Source organism: Bombina bombina, chromosome 3 (assembly GCF_027579735.1).
Source record: "Bombina bombina isolate aBomBom1 chromosome 3, aBomBom1.pri, whole genome shotgun sequence".
NCBI classification, from domain to species: Eukaryota; Metazoa; Chordata; class Amphibia; order Anura; family Bombinatoridae; genus Bombina; species Bombina bombina.
This window is the reverse complement of record NC_069501.1, coordinates 284376636-284396437: the sequence shown is the minus strand read 5'-3', so window position 1 is coordinate 284396437 and position 19802 is coordinate 284376636. Positions and strand designations below refer to the sequence as shown.

Here is a 19802-nt window from a genome sequence, read left to right as displayed (position 1 = left end):
ATGCGGTCAGGTGCCAGGCATCCCCTCATGATTTGCCAGTTCCCGTTTAGAGAGACAGCACAGCAGTGAGTGACTCCACTGCTCCACATGTCACTGAGCAGTGAGCACAGATAGGCAGGCAGGTTTAGGCTAGCAGCGCAACTTTGCAAGCCCCACGGCATGCCCACAACATTCATAGCGAAATTGGACAGGGGAGAAGCAAAGTACAAACAAGCAAAAGCAGCCGGGAAAACTATTTGTTGAAATTGCAGCACTGGCTCAAGGGGCAAAAAAATTGTGTGTCTACAACTTCCCCAGTCCCACCAATGTTCACAAATGCCAGCCCCTCTAATAAAAAAAAAAATCTATGCATCTCAACATTGTATTTCTTTGAATTTCAATAAAATTAAAAAAAAAAAAAAAAAAAAAAAAAATTTTTTTTTTTTTTTTTTTTTTGGTGTCACCCCCCTGGAGGGTGTCACCCGGGTGCGGCCCGCCCCCCCCGCCCCCCCCTTGTGACGCCACTGGAACACTGTCTGTTTGGTAGATGACAAATGCCAGGTATACATGAACCTTCAAACATATATTTGGACCTTTAGAGTCTTTCTTTTAGAGAATACCAGATAGTTGTATCAAGCCTAAATATCTAGAAGGTTTATGAATGGTAAGGCCGGCTCAGCTACTCAGTATTGATAATGCATGACCATAATGATGTGCCCACAAAAGGGATAAAAGGAAGCAAGAGGCACTCATGCACACTTTGTGAAAGTCCCACGATTAAAAGAGATTTGCATTTCAAACTGCACGGGAAGCAGATGCAACAAAAAGGGTCTACGGCCAAGTAAAACATTACAGCCTCTGATATTTAATAAATTTCAGGTTATGGAACAGGTGCTGGATATGGAACAGGTGCTGGATATGGAACAGGTGCTGGATATGGAACAGGTGCTGGATATGGTCCTGGTGCTGGATATGGTCCAGGTGCTGGATATGGTACTGGTGCTGGATTAGGAGGCGGTGGATATGGACAAGGAGCTGGACCAGGAACAGGAGCCGGAGGTAAGATTCCATTATAAAAGAGCAAATTAATCAGGAAAAAGGTATTAGCAATACATTTCATTTTAAAATTCACAAGGCATCTCAACAAGCAAAATCAGGTAGAGTAAAATGGACAGATGGAATCTATTAGAGTGTGAAGTCCAGTGAAAATAGACAAGAATATGACAGGGACAAATGAGTGATCAAGATGAAGAGAGCAGATGTGAGTAAAATATGTTATTGTACGGGCGATCTAGCACCAAAGGGATGATATTTTTATTATACTTTTTACATTTTTTCTGTATATTATTCACATTTGTTTTTAAATTGTTTTCCTTTTTTGTGTACACATCACTGATGTCACAACATCTATTTTTATAAGATATTTTTCCAGGATTTTTGAGCACTGCACTAGACTTTGGACACTCATTTTGTGCACTTTATATATTTTGGATACTACACCACTTCCTATGAGCAGTTTATGAAGGCCACATGAGTTTGGCGCTGATACTTATTCGCTTTGATATTAGAACTGACACTCAGACAGTTTTTGTAGATGTGATTTTATGTTCTATATATTTGAAACTACATACTTTTTATGTGCATGGATCCATGTTTTTATCTTGTTATATTGAATGCTATTTATATTTTATTGCTGTATAAACAGACTGTATTTTAACTCAATACCCACATAGTAATTTGAAGTCACTCCCTGAAGCCCTTCAGTACCTTAGCCTTCCCTTGTTAGGCGCTCTGAACATCTCAGTTTAGATGTGAGTAAAATCTAAGAACTCTGAGATCAAGCTATAAGGCAGTCAGAGAGGTAGAGGAGTGGGCATGTGCTTCTCGCTAAACCTTGTGCTTTAGTTAAGGAGCTTTGGGAGTGTGACCTAAATGGTTCAGATTATACTGTATGAGAAGATGAGCATCAGATAAAAACAATGGAGGGGTATAATGTTTGAAGTTGGAGAGCGCTAGGTTAGAGAGAGACGTGAAAGGAACGATGACTATTACTACTTGTGCTGTCTTCATGCTGAAATCATGTTATTACATGTAGGATGATGGAATAAGGAACATTGATAAATTGGGCCAAGTTGCCTTTTTTTTCTAGCAATGAGAGCAGAAAAATGGCAGTTTTTAAAGATGATAACTACATTTTATCTTTATTTCTAGGCTATTATCCAGGCGCTGGAGGCAAACCACCTAAACCAGGTAAGGAAAAAAGTCAGCTGTGGGCTTTGCAATTGCTGCTTAACAAGAGCTTATATTTCAATTCATTAGAAGTGTCATATAAATTGCTTCACAATTATTTTTTTCAACTAGTGTAAAAATATTGTTTAAAGAATTGCAGTTTTATACAATCTGCTGAGCCTGGCAAGTGTTCATCTGTTCCAGGGGTGCCCATTCTTTAGTGAGAATGGTTCCCCCAACTGTGCTGTTTGACATTGTGATCTACTTATGCATGTGCTAAACATAACAAAATCCAAGCTTGCACATGAAACCGATATTCATATAGCAGAGATAATGCTCTAATACTCTTATACTTAGGCACCTTTTCTACACTGAGGCCACTGTAGTGGTGAAGAATAAAATTATGCAAAACATATTTGTTTTCTGCTAAGTTATCACTAGTGGATGATCAAATAGCAGCCTTGTGATCTGTTGGTCAGCAGTTAGAAATATTTAAGCAAAAAAGAGACCAATGGCACTACTATTTTTTAGGTTAACACTAAGGCTTCTATTTAACAAGGTCTGGTGGACCTGATCCGACAGTGTGGATCAGGTCCGCCAGACCTCGCTGAATACGGAGAGCAATACGCTGTCCATATTCAGCATTGCACCAGCAGCTCACAAGAGCTGCTGGTGCAACGCCGCCCCCTGCAGACTCGCGGCCCATTGGGCCGCCAGCAGGGGGGTGTCAATCAACCCGATCGTACTCGATCGGGTTGATTTCCGGTGATGTCTGTCCGCCTGCTCAGAGCAGGCGGACAGGTTATGGAGCAGCAGTCTTTAGACCGCTGCTTCATAACTTCTGTTTCTGGCGAGTCTTCAGACTCGCCAGAAACAAGGGCCGTCAAGCTCCTTTCGGAGCTTTATAGATAGGCCCCTTAACCTTAATAGTAACCCTTAAGTTAACAGAGAAATTCTGTGTTCTTATTTTATATAGGGTAAGGGTGCTGGTGTATTTAGACAATTGATACTACTAAAAGGAGTAAGGAGAGGCTTACTCTTAATAAGAATACACACTATAGCACTCAGGGTTTATGACTTTCAGATCAAATCTAGTTTGAACAGCGTGTGATAGTGCACTTGTGAAACTAAATTAAAACATAACTTTTATTAAGTATATTGTAAAATTAGGAAATAATTTTAAAACCACTCTTGAGTAACCTCCTGTAGTCAAAGTCTGCATGTATACCTATGGTATTTCAGATCTGGAACATAGATTGGAGGAGCCATATATCTGCAGCATTTTACACCCTGGTTCAGTAGAGTTATCGTTGTATTCTTTAGTGTTGATAATCACAGGAAGCTTAAAGGGACACTAAACCCAAAATCTTTCTTTCATGATTCAGATAGAGAATAGAAATTTAAACAACATTACAATTTACTTCCATTATTTGTTTTGCTTCATTTTTTAAATATCCTTATTTGAAGAAAAAGCAATGTACATGGTGAGCCAATCACATGATGCTTCTATGTGCAGCAACCAATCAGCAGCTAGTGAGCATATCTAGATATGCTTTTCATCAAATACTATCAAGAGAATAAAACAAATTAGATAATATAAGTAAATTAGAAAGATGTTTAAAATTGCATTCTCTTTCTAAATCATAAAAGAAAAAATGTGGGTGGCATGTCCCTTTAATGCCTTTTGTCGTATCGGTTCTTACTAGGTTATTACATACAGTATCTGCAGTCTGGTTGTGTCATTTCGCTTATATTACTATTGGGGAGTCGTACGTTCTTTATTAAATAAATTACTCTCACTGTAATAATATCTCTACGGTAGTTATAATAGAGTTTGGTGTCTGAGATGATACCAATAGGGTTAATTCACATGCAATTGTTTGATATGTTGAGCCTTATTTATGGCTTCTTACAATTGCTCAATATCTCTGTTTTATATACCTCAGATTCAATATAGTACCGTCTTAGTATCAGTTATGACATCAGCCCAACAATCTATTATGCAAATATTGGTTTTTAAACTTTGTTAGCGTTTTTAGTCAAGGTTTTAACTTTTGTACCTGTGTTGTGTATCACAGTTTCCATCTAGTGTAGTCTTATATTGCTTATTAAGAGTAAGCCTCTCCTTACTCCTTTTAGTAGTAGCAGTTAGAGATCATCTGGTAGATATTTATACTAAATTATTTTCATTACGTCTTCTACTGATACCGCGCAAATCTTCTCTTCATTATAATGCTTCATGTACAAATGAGAGGTGTGGGAAAATTGTATTTTTTTATTTCAGTTCATACACATATATAAAAAAAAAATAATGACTAATAAATGATCCATTAGGTTATGGAGCTGGCGTAGGACCAGGTGCTGGAATTGGAGGTGAGATATTCATAATAATCTTTCCATATTAATGCTTATGCCAATGCAGGGATTTTAGTTTAAAGGAACATGAAACCCAACATTTTTTCTTCCCTGATTCAGATAGAGAATTAGACAACTTTCCATTTTGCTTCTATTATCTAATTTGCTTCATTCACTTGGTATCCCTTGTTGAAGAAGCATCAATGCACTACTGGGAGTTAGCAGAACAAATCAGGTGAGCCAATAACATGAGGCATATATGTGCAGCCATCAATCAGCAGCTCCTGAGCCTACCTAGGTATCATTTTCAAAAAGGATACTAAGAAAACAAAACAAATTAAATGATAAAAATAATTAGGAAAGCTGTTTAACATAACATGCTCTATCTGAACCATTAAAGAAAAAAAATGGGTTTTATGTCCATTTAGGGCCAAATTACAAGTGGTGCACTAACTGTTACGTGCAAGCAAAAGACATATATATATATAAGTGCATTGGAGCCCTTTGCAGTTAAATAGATGAAAACATGAAAAAGCATATTTATGCAATATTCCTATTTAATAGTGTTATACTGTGTATTTACTGTAAATATGTTACATCCTAATGTTCTGCACATAGCAGGATATGTTCTATGTATTTCTAAATAGATAGTTCTATATATTTGTGTATATATCTATACTTATTTATATATAATTTTATATATATATATATATATAGGTGTAGATATATATTTTAGCAAAAAAACATCAGATATATGTAGAAATATGTATTTATGAATACATAGAACATATTCTGCTATGTGAAGAACATTGGAATGTGAAATATTCATATTTTCATGTTGGGTTAGTGCTCTTGAGAATATGGGTTTGCGAGTGAATAGGGTGTTAGGTTTTTTTTTGCACTTTTTTTTTTGCTCCATTAACTTCTATGGCGGAATACGTTAATGCGATCGTAATATTCAAAGTTTGGATTTTTGTGTGCATCGGCTTAGCGCGCAAGCAAAAACTTTTTACTTTCAACTGGTAAAACGAGCGCTATCCGACGTGTGCAAAAATTTACTTCTAGTGGAATAAGCGAGAGCATTAAATACCGCTCCACTTGTAATCTGGCCCATAATGGAATGGGTTAAAGTAATAATCAAAAAAGGGAATTGTTAATATTTATAGGAATTGTTGTAAATTGTTTAGTTACCTCTTAGATTAGATATATGAGTTGTGAGAAGCTCACATCTAGTTCTGCAATCTGTATTCTACATGTTGGGCATTAGATGGCGCTGATCATTTTTGTTATCATTGTGTGCAGGTGCTGGACAAACAGGATACCCACTAGGAGGTGAGCTGCAAATATTATGTATAATTTATTAAGCTTCAGACTAGTTGTCAATGGTATAAGAAGGTTTACAATGGTTACATAAGAAAACCAGCAATGAAAAAGTAGTAGATTGGCATACAGATGATCTGATTGTTTGATAATATATGTTTTTCTTATACCCTTTAGCCCAAAAACCACCTAAATCCTACTACAGAGGTAAACAAAGGCCCATGGACCCCTCTCTTTTATCTATCTCCAGCAAACTTTAGCCCTGTACATTCTATCTTGAGCATACATTTTATTATTACATGTTAATGCCAGAATTTAAGTTCTCACTCAGATGTGAAAAGTCATGGAGATTCAGGATTGCACATCTCTCTTAATGAAAATATGAAACTTAAAGGGATATAAAACTGAAAATTTAAATAGCACAAATGCATTTCAGTTCTGAGTAGAAACATTGTTGCAGTACACATCAGTTTGTATAATGCTTCTCCTAGTAGGCATTTGATCATTTGCTGAGCACCTTTATTCAAAAACTGCACCCACTCAGAGAGCATCTATTGTGTTAGCAAGGACTTAATCCTTTGAGCAGGCACATTTTTTAATAAGGGTTCAGGAGCATATGTACATATGCTTTTTGCACAGGAAATGCTGCAAATAAAACAAAATGATTATTTTCAAACATGAAATGCAATCATGAGTGTTTCTGTTCGTTTAAACTCTGTGCTCATAGCTAGTAACTGCATCACTTTACCCAGTACATCTTAAACATTTACAAGTTTCACATATTTGGGCAGAGAAGTGATCAGTGAGAACTTAAACTCTTGCACCAATGTAAGTGTTTTGTTATTTAATTTCCCTAGTTTGTTGGAACGATGTATAACAAATAAAAATGTTCTTAACCACTTAGCCACAACTCATTGTTATAGTTAAGGACGCTATTATTTATCATATTAACTGAACCAATAATCTTCTTTATTTAAACTATGCAAACTAACACTTGAGCTATATGAGCTGCAAGACTTCTTTGATTATTTCTGTAGAAAGTCTAATTGTAAGACTACTGAAAAATATTAACTGCTTTAGATATGATTTCAACCTGTGAACTTTAAAGTAGCATTGAGCTACTCTATGCCCAAAGCTATCTATATTTTTGACATGTATTTTATTAGTTTAAAGGGATACTAAACCCATTTTTTTTCTTTCATGATTCGTAAGCTTTACATTCCTGCTTTTTCAAATAAAGATATCAAGAGAACAAAGAAAAATTGATAATATGAGTGAATTAGAAAGTTGCTTAAAATTGCATGCTCTATCTGAATCATGTAAGAAAATATGTGGGTTCTCAAGTATCCCTTTAACATTTAATAATGACATCTCAGAGAGAAGTAGAAGGTCCATTAAAGAAACAGGTTAAATGTGTTCAGAAGCAAACTCTTTACGCAAATGATCTTAATTGGACATGTTTGTTTGACTTTACATCACGCAGAAAAATTAGCTGCAAATTTATTTTAAAATGTAGGACACTCCAGTATGAGCACAGATAGATTACTATTAAAATTAAGAATTAAAAAATCAAACTGCCTTGTGTGGGTATAAATTGTAAAGTAGAGAAGAGCAGAAAATGTGTTTTCTCTCACACGCTATCTTGCAACTTGGTCATTTCTTTTGCGCCTTTATTTTAATTTTTATTCTTGCAGGGAATGTCAGTCTCTCACTTTTTTACTGGACTTGTCAGTCAAGGCCAGTACCCAAAGCTATGCATCAGCAAGACCTCAAAATGCTACATGAAAACATATTAGCTCATGAAAAGAACGGTCAGATTCTAGTTGTAGGATCAATATAACCTGAGCTTCAAAGTTAAATGGACATGAAACCCAATTTTTTTTCTTTCACAGGTCAGAAAGAGCATATAGTTTTAAATAACTTTCCAATTTACCTCTTATCAAATTACTTTCATTCTATTGCACCAACAATGCACTACTGGGAGCTAGCTGAACACAAGTAAGCCAATGGCAGGATGCATATAGGTGCATTCACCAATCAGCAGCTAGTTCCCAGTAGTGCATTGCTACTCCTGATCCTACCTAGGTTCTCTTCAGCAAAGGATATCAAGTGAACAAAGCAAATGAGATAATAGAAGTAAATTGGACAGTTGGTTAAAATTGTATGCTCTTTGAATCATGAAAGAAATGTTTTGGTTTCATGTCCCTTTAAAGGCATGATATTCCAGTATTGATCATGTCATTTAAAGGGACAGTCTAGAACCAATATATAAGGAAACCAGTTAAAGTAAACATGATAGAAATAGAGGATTCTGGCTGAGAATATAAAACCTAGTCCATGTTTATCTGGTAGCATGGAATTTGCTATTCATCTATTTTTCCTGATCATTCTCAAGGTGCACGCCATATATTTGTACATGAAACCCCAAATTTGTCTTTCATGATTCACATAAAGAATTCAATTTTAAACAACTTTCCATTTTACTTCTGTTGTTAAATTTGTTTCATTCTTTTGGTATCCTTTGTTAACGGAGCAGCACTGCCCTACTGGGAGCTAGCTGAACACATCAGGTAAGCCAATGACAAGAGAAATATATGTGCAGCCACCAATCAGCATATTGCTCCCAGTAGTACATTGCGGCTACTGAGTCTACTAAGGTATGCTTCTCAAAAAAAGAATACAAAGAGAACAAAGCAAATTAGATAATTAAATTAAATTGGAAAGTTGCTTAAAATTGCTTGCTCTGTCTGAATCCTGAACTTCATTTCTGACTTTTTTGCATACTTTTTTTGCTAAACTATCTTCCTGCACACATAGAAGTTTTACCATAAAAGGACCATTATTTTCATATTTTTTCTTTATTACGTATTAATGTATTATTTATTATGGATGCTGACTTAAACTTAAAAAAAATACCAGTAAGCCCCCCTTGAGCTAATTATAGTTATTTTGTTTTCTAATGTTTTTCCTAACATATTCCTTTTCCATGTGTTCATAAAGGCTTTCTTTATTTGCACCCGATTGTTTCCAACCCTAATATATTTCCATTATGTTTCCAAACTAATTGGTCAGGAGAGTGCAACTTTTGAACAGGGGCCATAAAGGATTGCTTTTTACTTCCAGTCTGGCGAAACTGTTTTAGAAATACTAATAATACAAAAAAATCATGTATTTCATTTTTTAGTAAAATAAGTGCTACAAATTGACATCTAAACACAGACTCGGAGACATATACATTGGATTTAAAGGCAAAAATGAACCAACTTTAAGGCATAGGACCACTCTGTAAAATGCAGATGGGTAAAAGTAGAGAATGCCAATTAAGGAGGTGGATGACCAGATACAAATAAATGGCATTTGAAAGTAGTATTGTGGCCCCGGTCTTGAGGTTGCACAACCCTGCCCAAGGTTGTAACCAATAACTTTATTAATCATGACCTAACATCCTGGTTCTACTATCACTGAGTGCACTGAATATTTATAATTGGTTTTCTGATATTCCTGCAGGTGGTGGCCTGTGCGGCCAAGGGAAGTACTGTGGCCGGCGGAGGAAGTAAACAGCCAGATAGCTACGAGTAACCTCATCAACTATGGTGCTACTGCATGGTGTGAATGTACAATGATTCAAGCATCCCCTCTGGTCTTCCCTTCCCATGATATTTTTCCTACAACCTCCAGGCCGTGTAATGCCATAAACTGGGAGTCAGGCAGCTACGTGCTAAAGGAGCCTGAAATTTAACTGACACTCAAATGATATGCACCTACTGTATGTACTACACACATTGATGTATGAATAAATATGTGAAGTATGTATTTGTAAATGCCAGTAAGCCTGTATATTGCATGTACGTCATCTAGACAGAAAGGTGCACTTTAAAAAAAAGATACAAGAGTGTGTATACAGCGTGTACGTCTTACATACACACTGATACCTTGATATTAGCACACTCATGCATTCACAACTATGGGCATACATGCACTATATAAATATATAAATAGTTATAAATATAAATGACACTGACATGCACACACCTGTAGTATATACATACATGTAGGAGAATGCCCTCCTTGTTCACTTGACATTTCCAGCAGTGTGAGGAGAGTACATGTTTGGCTTTCTTCCTGCTGCCCCTCCATGATGACCCAATAAGCTGTTGTAAGTTATGCCTTGAACTAAACCCATTCCAATGCAACTCACCTGCGACTGTACGGATCTGTATTATTTTTATTATTTGTATTAATAAAGTGTGTGACTTCTCTTGTTTTTTTGTTAAGGTGAGAGAGGGTTGAGACAAAATAATCTTTAAATGCATCTTGTTTTTGTTACAATAAATATAGTAAAGATAATCTTATTTTTAACTGCCACATAATGTGGAGCATTGCTGCTTTTACAGCTGTACTATTCTGGGGAGTAAAGGTGCTAGGCCTATGCTGACAGGCGGCTAAGTAATACTTATGCAAAGCCCTGTGGCAGCTAAGGGATGAGATGGATGAGACACTTTAGTATGGAGTTAAGAGAAGAGGGGGGCACATTTGCATTTAATATTATTATTATTATTATTATTATTATTTTCTTTTGCTGCCATAGAACATATTAAAAACCTTTTTGGAAAAAAAGAAGTTAAAAGAAAATATAAACAAACTGTGAGACAATAACTGAATAGTGTGGTTACTCTCCCCCTCTCTCACTCCTAAATGGTATCTCCTCGGTGCAGTCCCTGAGTAACCACAACGCTCTTGAATCTTCTGCTCTGCTGTGTTTCTAGATGTGAGGGGAGTGTGTGATGTGTGGATGCTTTAAACTTACTGACCACCCCCTGAGTCTCTCATGTATACCCTCTCTTACTGCCTCCAATGAAAACTAAAACACTTTATTTTGTAAAAAAATAATACTGAAAAAAAAGTTATTAAAAGTAATTTTGCTTAAAATAAAATTAATAAAGAAATCTTTTTAATGTCAAAATGTCTTGTGCTTTCTTCATTGTATGCTTCCTGGTCATGTGTATCCTAGTACCACTCCAGGAAAGGGTGTGCCCAATGATTGCCTTCATATCTATACCTACTATGATTTGACTGGTCAGTGGTATTCTTACTGGAGCAGTACAGTAACATGCTGTGTGCAGTTTGTCTTTTATATGTTTAACATTTCAAATGGAGCATATTATTTAAAAAAAATAATCATTTACTTCTGTTATAAAATTTGGTGTCCATTGTTAAAGGAACCTCCAGTAGTGTATTGCTGCTCCTTAGACTTCCATAGGTAAGAATTCTAATGAAAGATACTATGGGGCCGATTTATTACGGCCCGTATTGTGCCTAATGCACCTGTTTCCGCAAGAGTCTTAAGGCTCGCCGGAAACAGGAGTTAAGAAGCAGCGGTCTTAAGACCGCTGCTCCTTAAAGTGAATGTAAATTTTGATGAACCAGTGCCTGGTTTTTAATAATCCTATTAAAAACAGGGCACTTTCATTCATCAAACTTTACATTTCACTGGTTTTGTTAAAATACTTGTCAAGTACAAGGGCTATTCTAAAAGTATTAATACAATATTATAAGCAGGGGACAAAAAAAGAAAACGCCCTCTGGAAGCGTTTAAAAGGCAAACAGTGTAAAAAGACAAGTTCCTGCGCTCACAAGCTAAATATTATAGGATCTAAAAGTAATAAATAACTATTAAGTGTGTCAAGTGAATACTGAAAAATAAAAAAATAGAAATAGTTACAATTTAATAACATTATAAGGACAAGATATAAAATAACAAAATATATTTAGAAAAATAACCACCGGTGGCTAACGTTAAAAAATATGTATATATTTAGGGCAAGATTCGAAAAAAAACAGTAGAAGCTCTATTCAGAGCTAAATTTGTAGGGTGATCCTACAGCAAATGTCCCGGATAGGATAGATTAGGCAAAGTTTGGAGATATGTTACACTCACATTTGAAAAAGCACCCTATTGGTGCAGAAGAGGCAGGCTGGAATCAAACAATCACCCAGCAGACTGACCTCCGGTGTTAAAACAGCACCCTGTAGATGGTGTGAAAAAAGTAATGCATCAAACCAATATGCAAATTAAGGCATAAAAGTAAGCTTGATGAAACAGCCACTATTTGGCTGAGAAACACGTTGCTTGTTTTTATTTATTTCAATAAAGTAAGTTTATATCCTTACCACTTGCTGCCATTCTTTTATGCCTTAATTTGCATATTGGTTTAATGCATTACCACTTTTCTGGACTGATTGGATGTGGAATTCCCTGTTACACCGGAGGTCAGTCTGCTGGGTGACTGTTTGATTCCAACCTGCTTTTTGAAATGTGAGTGTAACATATCACACACTAAATTTCACCTATTCATACAATACTAGGCCATGTGGCGCTTCTGTCTCTTTATGTTGCCTACATATAATTGATCCTGGATCGGGGCCTTGATCCACCTACAGACAGCTGCCTGGACCTGAAATTACCTACTTTTCCTGGGTTCCTCATTCATTACTCCATCTCTCTCTATATGGGACTCTAGCACTTTTTTTGCATTCACAATATTGCATTCACAAGTATACATCACTGTTCTCCTTTATTAGCTTATTTTTGGTATTTTTTATAAATTGTTTGTGGTTTACCAAGGGCGCCCCTATATACATTCTACTAAAGATTGGAGAAATCAACATGGAACGCTGGAAAAAGTTCAGTATTCTTCAATAAAGTATTTACCAGCGATCGCTACTTTGCAGCTATCAGCTCAACCAATTTACAGACACATGAATAAGTCAGTGAGACAGTTGTGATTCCCCCAAGTTTTATGGTACTTTGTAAGCCCGATATCAGTTGATTACCTTGCAATCAGACTCTCTGGTGTGGTACTTCTCCAACACACTGTTATCCGGGGGATCACACTCCTCTCTGGTCAGTAGTAGTCATGTGACCGATATCCTCTAATAATTATCCTATTGTGAGCTGTGTCAATCGAGGTAAATTCAAACTTGCTTCTTAAAAAGTCCAGATTCCAAATATGTTACACAGAGCCCTCTGTATCCAAAAAGGAATAATTCTCAGACAGCAATCCAAGTAATCATCAACGCGTTTCAGACGTTCAAGGCCTTTATCAAGATGCTTTATTTCTGCCTAGTTTGCCTTTATATAATGTCCGGATGGTTTCAAAGTTGGCCAATCATTGGATCCTATATTATTTAAAGGGATACATATCCCATATCATAGAAAATGTCCATTAGCGTATTGATTCAACATTGTACATAGGTACATATAAATACTGTATGTTACATATTAAAAACATATAACGTCATTTAAAAATATATCAATATTTAAAAATATATCATTATATAAAAAACATATTATAACATTAAGATAAATATTAAATAGTAAATATAAAATTAATCTCTAAATAGAACATCTAAAAGATGTAGAATCATATGGCGCAAACAAAGAGGATTAAATTAAAGTTAGGAGATTTAAGAATAGGGTTAAGAGTAAATCGCAGGTAAATACTTTATTGAAGAATACTGAACTTTTTCCAGCGTTCCATGTTGATATCTCCAAACTTTGCCAAATCTATCCTATCTGGGACATTTGCTGTAGGGTCACCGTATGAATTTAGCTCTGACTAGAGCTTCTACTGGTTTATTCGAATCTTGGCCTAAATATATACATATTTTTTAACGTTAGCCACCGGTGGTTATTTTTCTAAATATATTTTGCTATATTTTATATCTTGTCCTTATAATGTTATTGAATTGTAACTATTTCAAATGTTTTATGTTTCAGTATTCACTTGACACACTTGATAGACAGTTATTTATTACTTTTAGATCCTATAATATTTAGCTTGTGAGCGCACAGACTTGTCTTTTTACACTGTTTGCCTTTTAAACGCTTCCAGATGGCGTTTTCTTTTATGTCCCCTGCTTATAATATTGTATTAATACTTTTAGAGTAACCCTTGTACTTGACAGATTTCTATTCCTCTGCACACTCTATATTTGTATTAATTATTATGGATATTTTTAGTCTAAGGGATTCACTACTTTTAGAAATCAAAAGTTCCGAAAATAGTAATTCAGTCTCCCCAAAAGGGGAGAATATTACTAGCACTTTAAATGAGTTTGAGAAAATATTAATTAAGGAATTAAGACATACAATTGAGGTTAAATTTATGCAACAATATGTTAATGATAAAATGGTACCACAAGGTGTCAGACTCAAGAAAGAATGTAACTTTGAATTACAGAATTAACTTAATATAGAATGGTATGAGACACTTGAGAATGCCTCCCTTAATTTAATGAAAATCATCATAAAATCAAGGAAATTAATGTTAGATGAATCCAATAAGGTGGTAGAAGAATAAAAAATAAAGTATCACCTTTAAAATGAACCAAATATTATGAGGAGCGACAAAAGGACATTATTCTAAATTTAAAAAAACTTAATAAGGAAATTTAAGAGGGAAAAACTAAAATGAAAGATAGGGATGAAATTGATTACAGTCAAAATAGTGATGAAGAAATAGCATCTGCTGAAGAAAGGGAAGAAGGAATAGAGAATGTTAACTTACAGCCTAATGGAGGGAAGGAACATTTAAGAGTTTTTCAGAAAAGAAGTAACCAGAAACCAGAATATAAAAGATATAATTAGAATGAGAAATCAGGAAGAAAAGAGAGAAATACACTTTTTGAAAAGGAACACAAAAAAGATTATAACAGAAGATTTAATTATGACAGGGAAGATAATAATTTTAGGGTTGATGATTATAAAGGTTCTAACAGTAGGAATGATAATTATTACTATAGTGAAAGGGATTACTCTGATAGGAGATACGATACATACTCTAATAGGAGATATGATACATATCCAATTAGAAATCACCATAACAGGAGACACGACTCTAGGGGTTGGAATGTACCAGTACAGAACAGATTTAGCCCACTTAGAGAAAGGAGAATCTCCACTAATGATTATGATCATGAGATCGAATGCGATAAACCAAGCGCATCCAAGACTTTTTTAGGTCAGGGAGAAAAAATCAAAACCAAACAGAGAAAAGAAAAAAGAGACAGAGAGGAGTTAGAGGAGGGGGAAAAAATGATAGAAAATCAGAAAGAGAAACACAAAAGAATTAAGTAAATACTGAAAGTATTTTAACCTTAGTGAATTGTAACTTAATGAAACCCAGAAAAAGGTTCTAAGCCTAGGTCTTTCACCCCCACTGCAAAGCTGAATACATTTAAGAACCTTATTAATATACTCACCTTGAAAAGATACTTTTAAAAAAAACTTTAGAAAATCAAATGAAAACATCAAGTCCGGATAAAGAAAAACACTTTATACATACGGATCTAAAAAATAAATCCACTTTTTTTCCTTTAACGGATAAAGGTGATAACATCAAATTATTTGAGAAAAGGGTAAAAACTGATCTAGAGAATTATTAAGTAAATAGAAATTTGAATTATAATCTTACCAAAGAGGAAAATAAGGTCTTAAAAAAAGAAAAAAGAAAAATCAAGATATCACCATAAAGCAAGCAGATAAGGGGGTGGGGTAGTCATAATAAACACTGAGGACTACCTTAAAGAATCTCTTAGACTACTAGGTGACAGTACCACTTATAAAAAAATATTATCACCCCCCCTAAAAAACAGAAAGAAAACCTGGATAAAATACTATTTATTAGAAGCCAGAAATGACGGCTTGTTAAATACTAAGGAGCATGAATTTCTAATAAATAAATTTCCCAGAACCCCGACCTTCTATTTTCTTCTGAAAATCCATAAATCCCTAACCCAACCCCCAGGAAGACCCATCATTTCGGGCATAAACTCCTTGACTTCTTATCTCTCCCAATTTGTTGATAGACATCTTCAGAAATATGTGGTTAAACTTCCGGGATATTTGAGAGACTCTACTCATTTATTAAACAAATTGGAACAGATTGAATGGCAAGATACATACACCATGATTACTTGTGATGTTTCATCCCTGTACATTAATATAGACCATACATTAGGTATTAAAGCAATTAACCATTTCATGAGAAAAGATAATGATTTATGAAGAAAACAAGCTAATTTTATTCTCAATTGTATAGAATGTACCCTATATAATAATTATTTTCTATTTAATGGTATTTATTATATACAACAGAAGGGAACGGCTATGGGTACCAAGTTTGCACCCAGTTATGCCAACTTATTCATGGGCTTTTTTGAAGAACAATTCATTCAGGAAGGCCCATGGGGTGCAAACTTGGTACTCTACACCAGATTCATTGACAATATTTTTTATTATTTGGAAAGGGGAGACTGAATTAATGGAATTATTTTTAGAAAATTTAAATTGTAATCAATTAGGTCTCAGCTTTACGTCAGAAATAAGTATAAATAAAATACATTTTTTGGATTTGGAAATTAGTGTTGTAGAACAGAATCTACAGACAGAATTTTTTTTTTTTTTTAAAAAGATTGACGCTAACAATTTTATACATATTGAAAGTTGCCACTTAGATAGATGGGTTGATAACATACCCAAGAGTTAATTCATGCGCATAAAGAAAAATTGTAGCCAAAAAGAGGATTTTGAAGAACAAGTGTCACTTTTAAAAAAAACATTAAATTGATAGAGGTTATAATGAGGATAATTTAGATATGGTTTTAAGAGAAATAGAAGGAATAAACATGGATTGTCTATTAAAATAGAAGGACAAAACAATAGTTAACGTAGCTAGCAATGAGGATAAATTGAGCATACCTTTTATTACAAAATATAATGCACAACAAAAGTGCATTAAATCTGTATTAAACAAGCATTGGCACCTTATTAGGAAGGACCACATACTGGGAGATCATGTGAAGACAAAACCAGAGATTATTTTTAAAAAAAAGCTAATAATATTAAAAACCTTTTGGCTCCAAGTGAGTTTAAAAACAAGAAAGCAAATATTGATCAAGGTTTTTTTTCCCTTGTTATAGCTGTGTATCCTGTAAATATAGTCATAAAAATGTGTTGTCCCTTCTACTACTAGAAACTATCGGCTAGATTTAGAGTTTTGTCGGTAACGACCCGCATAGCTAACGCTGGCTTTTTTCTGGCCGCACCTTTAAAATAACTCTGGTATTGAGAGTCCACAGAATGGCTGCGTTAGGCTCCAAAAAAGGAGCGTAGAGCATTTTTAACGCAACTGCAACTCTCGATACCAGAGTTGCTTACGGACGCGGCCAGCCTCAAAAACGTGCTCGTGCACGATTCCCCCATAGGAAACAATGGGGCAGTTTGAGCTGGAAAAAAACCTAACACCTGCAAAAAAGCCGCGTTCAGCTCCTAACGCAGCCCCATTGTTTGCTATGGGGAAACACTTTCTACGTCTGCACCTAACACCCTAACATGTACCCCGAGTCTAAACACCCCTAACCTTACACTTATTAACCCCTAATCTGCCGCCCCCGCTATCGCTGACCCCTGCATATTATTATTAACCCCTAATCTGCCGCTCCGTAAACCGCCGCTACTTACATTATCCCTATGTACCCCTAATCTGCTGTCCCTAACACCGCCGACCCCTATATTATATTTATTAACCCCTAATCTGCCCCCCACAACGTCGCCTCCACCTGCCTACACTTATTAACCCCTAATCTGCCGAGCAGACCGCACCGCTATCATAATAAAGTTATTAACCCCTAATCCGCCTCACTAACCCTATAATAAATAGTATTAACCCCTAATCTGCCCTCCCTAACATCGCCGACACCTAACTTCAATTATTAACCCCTAATCTGCCGACTGGAGCTCACCGCTATTCTAATAAATGTATTAACCCCTAAAGCTAAGTCTAACCCTAACACTAACACCCCCCTAAATTAAATATAATTTTAATCTAATGAAATTAATTAACTCTTATTAAATAAATTATTCCTATTTAAAGCTAAATACTTACCTGTAAAATAAATCCTAATATAGCTACAATATAAATTTAATTACATTGTAGCTATTTTAGGATTAATATTTATTTTACAGGCAACTTTGTAATTATTTTAACCAGGTACAATAGCTATTAAATAGTTAAGAACTATTTAATAGTTACCTAGTTAAAATAATAACAAAATTACCTGTAAAATAAATCCTAACCTAAGTTACAATTAAACCTAACACTACACTATCATTAAATTAATTAAATAAAATATCTACAATTACCTACAATTAAACCTAACACTACACTATCAATACATTAATTAAATACAATATCTACAAATAACTACAATGAAATAAACTAACTAAAGTACAAAAAATAAAAAAGAACTAAGTTACAAAAAATAAAAAAATATTTACAAACATAAGAAAAATATTACAACAATTTTAAACTAATTACACCTACTCTAAGCCCCCTAATAAAATAACAAAGCCCCCCAAAATAAAAAAATGCCCTACCCTATTCTAAATGACTAAAGTTCAAAGCTCTTTTACCTTACCAGCCCTGAACAGGGCCCTTTGCGGGGCATGCCCCAAGAAGTTCAGCTCTTTTGCCTGTAAAAAAACCCAAACAATACCCCCCCCCAACATTACAGCCCACCACCCACATACCCTTAATCTAACCCAAACCCCCTTAAATAAACCTAACACTAAGCCCCTGAAGATCTTCCTACCTTATCTTCACCATACCAGGTTCACCGATCGGTCCAGAAGAGCTCCTCCGATGTCCTGATCCAAGCCCAAGCGGGGGGCTGAAGATGTCCATAATCCGGTAGAAGTCTTCATCCAAGCGGGGCAGAAGAGGTCTTCCATCCGATTGAAGTCTTCATCCAAGCGGCATCTTCTATCGTCATCCATCCGGAGCGGAGCGGCAGCATCCTGAAGACCTCCGACGCGGAACATCCATCCTGGCCGACGACTGAACGACGAATGACGGTTCCTTTAAATGACGTCATCCAAGATGGTGTCCCTCGAATTCCGATTGGCTGATAGGATTCTATCAGCCAATCGGAATTAAGGTAGGAATATTCTGATTGGCTGATGGAATCAGCCAATCAGAATCAAGTTCAATCAGATTGGCTGATCCAATCAGCCAATCAGATTGAGCTCGCATTCTATTGGCTGATCGTAACAGCCAATAGAATGCGAGCTCAATCTGATTGGCTGATCGGATCAGCCAATCGGATTGAACTTGATTCTGATTGGCTGATTCCATCAGCCAATCAGAATTTTCCTACCTTAATTCCGATTGGCTGATAGAATCCTATCAGCCAATCGGAATTCGAGGGACGCCATCTTGGATGACGTCCCTTAAAGGAACCGTCATTCTTCAGTTGGACGTCGCCGGATGAAGATGGGTCCGCGGTGGAGGTCTTCAGGATGGAGCCCGTCCTCATCGGATGAAGATAGAAGATGCCGCTTGGAAGAAGATGGTTGCCGGTCCGGATCTACTCTTCTTTCCGGATAGGATGAAGACTTTGGAGCCTCTTCTGGACTTCTTCAGCCGTCGGATGATGGATGTCTAGCCCCCGCTTGGGCTTAGATGAAGATATCGGAGCCTGGAACGGACGGTCATACCTGGCATGGTGAAGACAAGGTAGGAAGATCTTCAGGGGCTTAGTGTTAGGTTTATTTAAGGGGGGTTTGGGTTAGATTAGGGGTATGTGGGTGGTGGGTTGTAATGTTGGGGGGGTATTGTATGTTTTTTTTTACAGGCAAAAGAGCTGAATTCTTTGGGGCATGCCCCGCAAAGGGCCCTGTTCAAGGCTGGTAAGGTAAAAGAGCTTTGAACTTTAGTAATTTAGAATAGGGTAGGGCATTTTTTATTTTGGGGGTCTTTGTTATTTTATTAGGGGGCTTAGAGTAGGTGTAATTAGTTTAAAATTGTTGTAATATTTTTCTTATGTTTGTAAATATTTTTTTATTTTTTGTAACTTAG

At 35.8% G+C, this 19802-nt stretch overlaps 1 protein-coding gene across 8 annotated transcripts in view; it reads left to right on the top strand.

Annotated features, from left to right (window-relative positions):
- The window catches only part of ELN (elastin), a 103241-nt gene extending 92395 nt beyond the window's left edge, over positions 1 to 10846 (top strand). For 7 of the 8 annotated variants that reach the window (XM_053706333.1, XM_053706332.1, XM_053706334.1 and 4 more), the window contains 6 exons: positions 859 to 1038; positions 2191 to 2229; positions 4543 to 4581; positions 5866 to 5895; positions 6061 to 6090; positions 9391 to 10846. In XM_053706333.1, coding sequence (XP_053562308.1) covers positions 859 to 1038; positions 2191 to 2229; positions 4543 to 4581; positions 5866 to 5895; positions 6061 to 6090; positions 9391 to 9440 — 368 coding nt within the window. In that variant the 3' untranslated portion in view covers positions 9441 to 10846. The remainder of the gene's footprint in view (positions 1 to 858; positions 1039 to 2190; positions 2230 to 4542; positions 4582 to 5865; positions 5896 to 6060; positions 6091 to 9390) is intronic. The other variant, XM_053706330.1, reaches the window with a different exon arrangement.
- The last annotated feature ends 8956 nt before the right edge of the window (positions 10847 to 19802 follow it).